The sequence below is a fragment of the Cynara cardunculus genome (assembly GCF_001531365.2).
Source record: "Cynara cardunculus var. scolymus isolate 2C chromosome LG 8, CcrdV1, whole genome shotgun sequence".
Classification (NCBI taxonomy): Eukaryota; Viridiplantae; Streptophyta; class Magnoliopsida; order Asterales; family Asteraceae; genus Cynara; species Cynara cardunculus.
In genome coordinates, this window is record NC_037535.1 from 22,199,991 (window position 1) to 22,209,611 (window position 9,621).

At 32.3% G+C, this 9,621-nt stretch overlaps 1 protein-coding gene across 1 annotated transcript; it reads left to right on the forward strand.

Annotated features, from left to right (window-relative positions):
• Positions 1-5,094: 5,094 nt before the first annotated feature.
• LOC112517323 (bZIP transcription factor 11-like) lies at positions 5,095-5,586 on the forward strand. The gene has a single exon (XM_025124721.1). The coding sequence runs from the start codon at positions 5,095-5,097 to the stop codon at positions 5,584-5,586; it is 492 nt and encodes a 163-aa protein (XP_024980489.1).
• The last annotated feature ends 4,035 nt before the right edge of the window (positions 5,587-9,621 follow it).

A 9,621-nucleotide genomic window follows, 5' to 3' on the forward strand; every position in this document is an offset into this window, starting at 1 on the left:
ATATACTATAAAAAATATATATTTATTAATAATTTGTATTAATCAAAATATAATATAAATAAACAGAAAAAAACAAAATAAAAATTTTCTTTAAAAATAAATTAAAATAACAATAAAACAAAACATAAAATAAAAAAAAAAACACTAAAAACAATAAAAACAATAATGACAACTAGTCTTAGGGGTGCTAATGGCAATTGATAGGGGTGCCATTAGCCTCCCCCAAAAAACTATAAAGAAAATGATTTTTTACGTAAAGTTTATTTTCTGGACAAAAAAAGAAAAAGAAAAAAGAGTTTACACAAAAAAGTGACTTTACGCAGAAAACTTCATGCATAAAGATGGATTTTCTGCATAAAGTCTCATTTTTTACGTAAACTCCCCCATTTTTACGTAAAGTACCATATTTAAACTATTTTCCCCCTGAAATTAAACTCTACGTAATTTTTTTTTTCTTCATAAAGTTTTTTTGTAAACTTTGACTACTTCAGGAAGGGGGGTTTGTAAAGTGGCTAAAAAGTGAAAGTCATTTTATAAAAATGGCTATTTACGTAAATTTTCCAACAAATGCAACAACAAAAGATAACGCTCTATATTATCTACAAACGTGTCTCAGGGGTTGTCTGTTTACCTCTTAATAGCTCCATTATGAGGCAGACTCTAAATCGTTAAGAGATGAATCTTGTTTGGCAAAAGAAAAGTCTGTTTTTTAATGGTTCTAAAATTCTTTCAATGATTTTGCATCATGGGACCCCCTTAACCATTCAACGCCCTAATTTCATCGTAAACAATTACCAAACAATTATATTTCATTTTGTATTATATCATGAGAGTCTCTTAATCGTTCTGCATTAAACCATTCAACAACTACCAAACATCCCCTCACAAAACAAACATAGAAAAAGAATAACAAGATTTCAAATATAATCAATCGTTTTCCAAAATAATTAATTGTTAAAGGTTAATTAGTTTTATTTCGAATAAACATAAGTTGACATTAAAACGAGAGAAAAAAAACAAATTTAAGGTGGAAATTAAAAACGGGGGCAAATGATAAACAAAAATAGCACAAACGGAATGGTAGCGTCCATCGATGCTATTGTCGAGGTGGTGCGTTCGAAACCTTTAGTAACGACTTTTTCTCAAGTGTTTTCAGTTATAATTTGGCAGACCGGGTCCAATAAGTGAATTGAAATCCCGGTAGGTTTGAAGATTTTACAATATGATCAGATTTCAGGTTGCTTCAGATTAAATTATTTCAAATTGAATTGATTAAATTGGTCTGGTTTTTAAGCATCCCTGATTGAGACGGTAGAATATAAACCAACATAGCAAAAACAAATTTTGCTTTCTGTAAATACAGTGAAGTAGAAGCAAATGTACAATTAATTATGCATAAAGCACCACTAGTAATGCACATGGAGGATGTGGAGCCCCACGTGTCCCATCGGCATCTCTTTTTCCTTTTCCAAGTATTTTATTCCCTTGCCTCCGTAAATATATTCAATATATTTATTAGTTTAAAAAACTATAATATTTTGTTTTAATAATTAATACATAAGTAAGGTAAGGGTGTTTAAAAACCCGACCAACTTGACCCAATCCGATGCGAAATAACTTAATCTGAAGCAATCCGATGTCTAATTGAGTTGTAAAATTTTCACACCGTAGGTATTTGGTTGATATTGGATTACTATTATTTGAACTCAACCCAATCCAACCCAATGAACCCGATATCCATTTATTTTTTGGATTTAATAAGATTGTTGAATTTTTATTAATATATACACTAGACAATTACACTATTACGTACGCTATTCATATACACATCTTTTTAATCTATTCACATCTCTATATAATTCATTCGTATATATGTTCAGTAATTGTAAACATATATACGTAAATTGAAAAAATTAACTGAATGTGATATACGTAATAAGTATGGATAAGTTGTATCAAATGGTTGATCATGAAAAAGAAATTATGAGTAGAAAAATAACATATTTAAGTTTAGAAAAATATTTTAATGTACCAAAGTATCAACCCGACCAACCTGTATGGTTTGGGTTGGGTCGGGTTGCACTTTCGTTTGGGTTGGGTTAAGTTAAGATTTTTTAAACCGCAAGCATTAGATTGGGTTGTTTAAATGTCTTCAACCCGATCAACCCAACCCACGAGCTACCCTATGTAAGGGCATGTTTATTAGTAATTTAATAAATTTAATAGGATTCATAACTTATTTAATTAGCAATATATAACTGTTTGGTAATGGTTTAATAATGTATAAAATAACTTATTCAGTAAGCTTTATACAAAAAGCCATTTTTTTTCAAACGTGTCTCTCCCAATTGAAAAACATAATCTTTCCATTTATGAAAAACTCTCCCGTACAAAACTTTCCTTATTTATATAAACAAATTTATTCATACAAAACTTAATAAAAAAAATGCAACCACATAATTTACCAGTCTAGTCATAGACCGTCACAAAGTTTGACGACATTGATTTTAATATTTTTATGCTATAATAATAAGACGAATGATCATGTGAGAATAACAGTTATGGTAAGAATGTAAGAACACTTATGAGTTTTTATATGAGTTGATTTTTTAATCTAACTTCAAAATTACATTCATCTACTTTTTTCTTCAACTCTATCTTCACTTTTACGCCATTTTCACGAACTTCTACATACATTTAATCACTCTCAGTCTCAAATACATAAATTTGTTAAATTTTCAGTCATGATGATAAAAATAAGTAAATAAATGTAACTTAATGTATATAAATATTTTATTCTCACTTTCTTACCAATACTCTTATTTTTACCGAAACCCAACCGATATAATATTAATATGTATTTTAGATATTTATTATTAACATTAATTTTCTTAAATTAGAATGTATAGATTTAAGTTTTTAGATTAAAGAATTGTTTATTTACCTCTTAATAGTTCTATTAAGAGATACACTCTGAATCGTTAAGAGATGAATCTTATTTGGTAGGGCTGTAAACGAACCTAATGAACATGAACGGAGGCTTGTTGTTCATGTTCGTTCGTTTAACTTAACCGAACAAACGAACGAACACGAACGATGAGCGAACGAAAATCTTTGTGTTCGTGTTCGTTCGTTTAGAAATCAGGTGTGTTCGTGTTCGTTTATGTTCGTTCGTTAACATGCTAAACGAACGTAAACAAACGAACATAAACAAACGAATATAAATAAATATGATTTGAATTCAAATTAAATAAATAAAAGACTATATATTATATTTGATATATAAACAAACATAAACGAATGAATATAAACGAATGGTAAATGAACGAACGTTCACGAACGTTCACGAACATAAATGAACGAACGAGACTCTTGTTCATGTTCGTTCGTTTAACTAAACGGACAAAAAAAATTTGTTCACGTTCGTTCATTTATTAAATAAACGAACTTTTCGCCGAACAGTTTGCTGAACATTCAGTTCATTTACAACTAGAGGTGGCCAAAAATCGGTCCCGGGCCGGGCCATAACCGGTTACGGCCGGTCCCGATCAAGACAAAAACGTTTCATAACCGGTCCCGGTTCCGGTGAAATTCTCCATAACCGGTCAAGCTTACCGGTAACCGGTTAAGCCGTCCGGTCCCGGTTCCGGTCCCATAACCGGTTACGGCCGGTCCTTTGCAAAAAAAATTATTTTTTTTTCTAATTTTTGGTAATTAATAAATTTATATATATATATATATATATATATATATATATATAACAAAACATATTTGTAAAYGTATTTATAAAATTAAACGTATTTATTTTTAATATGTTATTAATATGTTTTATATAAATACGTTTTATTATAAATACGTTTAAAAATATGTTTTTGTTATATATGTATACGTTTAATTTTATAAATACGTTTAAAAATATGTTTTGTTATATATATATGAATATATATATATACGTTTAATTTTATAAATACGTTTTGTTACATATATATATATACACGTTGACTTTTGTTGACCGGGCCGGGCCAGGCCGGTCCTATAACCGGTTACATAACCGGTTCCGGTCTTAACCGGTCTCGGTCCTAAAAAACGTTAAAATCCATAACCGGTTCATAACCGGCGGTCCATAACCGGTCCATACCGGTCCCTCTCCGGTCCCGGTTCCGGTCCTCCGGCGGTTACGGGCCAGGCTGGGCCCATTTGGCCATCTCTATTTACAACCATATTGTTTGGTAAAAAAAAGACTGCCTCTTAATGGTTTCAAAACCCTCTGAATGATTTTGTATTGTGGGTCTCCCTTAACCATTAAGCACTATAATTTCATTGTAAACAATTACCAAACAACTATATATATCTCATTTTACACTATATCATGAAAGTCTCTTAATCATTTAATCGTTATACATCAAACCATAACCAATCATTAAACGAAAACTTCTTGTTTCATGAAAAAAAGTGAAAAATTGATGAAAGCTGAAATTACATAATTTTGATTTAATTTTTCTCGGAAAGATCTCCATAAACAATACCCTTTTTGGTGTTTGGTCTGCAGAATTTTCCTATAAATCTACCTCACAATCCTTCCCAATTCTCTTCCCCCTCTCCTTCTTCTCTTTCTCAGATCCTTAGGATCGCCATCACTCTCTTCTTCATCAGTTGCAGAGCCTTTTCCCCCCAACTGATTTCTCTCTCTCTTTCTGTTTCCTCTTCAATAACCCCTGTTTCTGTTCTTCGTTTTTTTTTTCCAATTTTCTTCTGTTCGTGATTGTTGTAATAAGAAAATCGACATTAATGTGCAATCTATTGTTCTTGATGTTTGAAATACATGTCTCAAATTCTCAGTGAATTATTTCTTTCTGGGTTTATGATCAATTCCACATATAGACGCAGGACCCATTTAGTTCAATCCTTCTCTGTTGTTTTCCTTTACTGGTTTTATTACATTTCATGATTATTGCTCTGTTTTGCAATAGATTACTGTAAACTAGCTTTATATATAGAAATCTATATCTATATATCGAAATAGTAGTGAAAACTGAAGTTCTATTACGATCTGGGTTTGGTTTGGTTTTTGTTTATTGTATCAAGGTAATTTTAATGGCGTCTTCTAGTGGTACGACGACGACGTCATCAGGTGGTTCGTATCCGATTCAGAACTCGGGATCTGAAGAAGATCTTCAACAGTTGATGGATCAGAGGAAGAGGAAGAGAATGATTTCGAATCGTGAATCGGCAAGGAGATCTAGGTTGAGGAAGCAACAGCATCTGGATGAACTCGCGACTCTGCTGAGTCAACTCAGGAAGGAGAACAACCAGATAATATCAAGTGTCAGCATCACCACACAGCATTACATGGGTGTGGAGGAAGAGAACTCTGTTTTGAGAGCTCAGGTGGCTGAGCTCAGCTACCGGTTGCAGTCTCTCAACGAGATCATCGCTTTCAGGAACCAACCGGTGGATTTTGGTTGTGGGTTTGCGGAGGAGCTATACGGCGGCGGTGGTGGCGGCACTGAGTTCGTTGACGAGTTCATGAGCTACGTTTATGCTAACCAACCCATTCTGGCCTCTGCAGACATGATTCAGTACTGAATGAATCAGATGTGAATCTCATCAAAGTCTTGAAAAAAAAACTTCAGATTTGCTGGTAGGGGGCGGGGTGGTGGGGGCGGGGTAAGGAATAAAGATTCTGTGTACAAGGTAGAGGAAGATTATGGGATGATTGTAATGGCTCTTTCTTCTTTGATGAAATGATAATATTATAATTATTGTAATTATTATGTCTTTTTCAACTTATAAATATTTATGATATTTTATTATTGGAACCTAATCCTTGACTTGAATTGGTAAAGTTTTTTTTTATTAACCTGGATATCCAACATACTACGTAAGTCGATTAATCCCAAATGATCATCTGTTTTGCAGATAACCCGGAATCATCATATTTGAACCTCCGTGACCACAAGGAGATTTTTTTTTCTTATTGGATTTGAACCTGAGACCTTTTAATATTTTTGATATTTGGAGTCAAGCTCAAACCAATCAGGCATCACCCTTGTATATAATGATATTTAAGTAAAAGATCTCATAACAACCAAATGTTTTATTTGAACTAGGACGATATTGGTACAATGTAACGAAATATATTTTAGTTTTAATGGTTTTTTTTAATTCTTTATCTCTGTTAATGTTATATTTTATATGATTTTGAGAAAACGATAATATTTTTATGTTTGAATAAAATATAACTTTGAAGATCTCATAAAAACTTGGAAAAAGAATTCGATATTAGAATCAAATTAAGTATTTAGAAGTTCTCGATTTTTTGTGTAATTTCCTTAATTCGATTTTTATTAATTTAATAACGAAGTAATTTATTTCCGGTTTAATAATATATTTTTTTATAAAGATAATAATTAAGTATTTTGTTAAAAATTAATAATTATACTAATTATATTTTAGATATTTTTTTATATTTAAAGTGAGATGTTTATTATGTATTTGATTATGTTTCTCTCCAATTAGTTACACAAATTGAAAATAAAGTTTTAGTAAGTTGTATTTACGCATAATTACTTGTAATTTTGAATTTTAAGTAATATACATCAATAAACAATACTTTATATATAAAAAATAGTTTTTAAGGGTTCTTTGTCAAACATTTCGTAATATAATATAGATATATAAAAAACAGAACATAAAGCTAACATAAATATTTAATGTTATATTGAATATGTGTAAATTACATGATTCTTTGCTTCATTCACACTCTTTATACAACAAAACTTGTATACTATTTATTTGATTAAGTATACAATAATTAACCTGAATACAATTTTTCGTTTAAAAAACTTACCATTGTTATATATACTATATATACATATATATTATATGGGAAAAGTTGAAACGAGAACACCTTTATTTTATGAGAATGCGAGAACATCTTTTTACTATAGACAATCACATGTAATACTATTATTCCATCACATATGATACACATGTGATACTAAATCACAGACGCAGACGATTTTTGATGCGATCTTGGTTGCGGGCCAAGTCGCCCTTACACCACTAAGCCCCATCACATGTATTATCATTTGTGATAAGGGTGTTGTTGATATGATACTATAATTCATCAAGACTATCACATGTGATGCTAAATCATAGACGCATACAACCTTTATCGCGGGCTAAGTCGTAGAACACGTCGTCCGCACATCACATGGTCCCCTCACGCGTATTATCACATGTGATAAGAGTGTTCTCGCGTTCTCATAAAATGGAGGTGTTCTCGTTTGAACCTCCACCTATATACTATATATATATAGAGTAATCGAAAGCCGACGCGTTTGGCACAAACCTAACAAATGTAAAAATTAGTGGTATACAATTTTGTCATTTCGAGTATACCTAATAAAGGGGGATATTTGACCAGATGAACTCAAAATCAGATTTTGGTTTGAAGAGGGGGGTAAACTGTAACATCCCTAAAATAATAAAATAGCAGATAATTTAAAACTAAAAATTTCCTTCAAATTAAAACAACATTAATGGCAAAATGCTAAAAGTTTATATAAGAAGGAGAACCAGAATGTATCAGAGTTCTAAGAGGACAATCCAATCCTTAACATAATTAGAAAAGTTCTGGGGTTCCTATAACCATTAAGTCTGTTATCTTCAAAATCCGGATGATGCCTGTAAAGTCATCCTACCGGAAACTCTACAGGCTTCAAATGCTGCTCAGATACCAACTCTAAACCTACATGTCAATAAGAAAAAGTGTTAAGACTTTAACTCTGAGCAGGTTTATCATATAAAACATAAAAACGGTTAAACTGAACATTTTCCTTTAAATAATGACTCATTCTTTACAAAACTCATCATTTCTATTTCGAATACCCGTTTTAGACAAATAACCAATAACCAAACTCACTTGAAACGTGCACAAGGCGCAACCTCCAAAACACCAATTATATAAGTAAAAAACTATATCTGAAACACACAAGTCATGGGTAATAAAGTACCCGAAAACAACATATTTCGGCAACGGGGGATACCCGATTCCATTGAATGTGGCGGGAACACAAAAGTAAGCCACTTATCAACGTTCTCGAGTTTCACCTCGGGGCCATGGATCCCCGTATGGCCGTATACAACTCCAAATGAGTACCCCCGCGAGATTCCCAACGACCCTAGTGTCTACTCGACATCTAGATGAGTCTACCTCAAAAGTGACCGGTCTTTGTATTCGACTCCAATGAGCACCACCGTAAGTCCAGCCCCATATGCGACTCAACCGAGTACCACCGCAAGCTAATAACTATGTATTCGACCCAAAGGATACGACCACAAGCTTACTACTAATGACTTAGGGACCACTGACTAGACTTAAACGTTGACATCAAAACTATACACCTAACAACACGACATACTCCTATGCCTATGAATCCAGTGCATAACAATCTAAAATCACACGACTCCAATTGAATAACAAACACACTAAAAAATAAGCTATTAAAACCAGATAAATGTTCCCAAAACTCATTTCAGTCAAAACCAAGCCAAAAAGCCCTCATGAAAGACTTGACTAGTTTAAATAAAGCCAAGATAAGCCACATGAGCCGAAAAAGACATTCTAAGCCAACATTTACATGTACATCGCACCTATAACATGAACGGGTCCATAAATCAACGCATCATTAAAGCTTAATAACCAAAAGCCCAAAACTGTATGGTTTGTATTTTCAAAATCTCCATAAATCCAAAGAATGCGTTTACCGAATATTTACACACTTATGACCAAGCTAAGCCTTCTAAAAACCCTGAAATCGGATCTAACACACCAATAAATCCCAAGGTAGAGTGGGAGAGATGCAGGAGAAGTTTTGGTGTGAGAAATGAAGGTCAAACCAAAACATACGAGCCGGAGGGGCCCTGGGCACACGACGCAGCCTTTGGCTTGGATGGATTATTTGACTTCAGAAACTTTTACACCTTTAGAAGTGCCCTCAGTCACCTAAATTTTTGGATCCGCCACTCGACGTACAGGTGAGGTGGGTTTTGTAAAGAAAAAGATAGGAGAGAGGGTAGGGGGTAAGGGTGGTTAGGATGAATATGTGTGTTTTATATTATTATTATTTTTTAAATAAAAATAAGAAAGAATCCCCAAAATACCCCTCACTTAATTGATTTTTACAACTATTAATCATTGATGGGATCTAGATATTGTATCTCTACAACACTAAGTGGTAACACATGCAAGTATACACATACAAGTATACACATACAAGTATACACGTGTCAACATTAAGTGTTCTTAAGACAAGTTTTGCATTGGATGATTTGGATCGAACGGGAGTTTTCAGTAATCAACTGTTTTCCCAAACTTATTGTTTTAAAAGTATTTTCATGTTACATTGTATAGAAAAAATAATTAATTATAAAATTACTTAATTATTTCCACTTCCAAAAATACCCTTCTATAAAGCAATTTTTTTCTAAATAAAATACTATTTAAAAAAAAATAATGATTATTAAAAAGTAGGAAGATCTTGATTTTAGAAATGGACATAACATGTACGTGTATTATAATGTGTCGTTTGTGCAGAATATTTACAAATTTTATAA

Coding starts and splice junctions, on each gene's coding strand:
- LOC112517323 (XM_025124721.1), top strand. CDS start 5,095: ATGGCGTCTTCTAGTGGTACGACGACGACGTCATCAGGTGGTTCGTAT.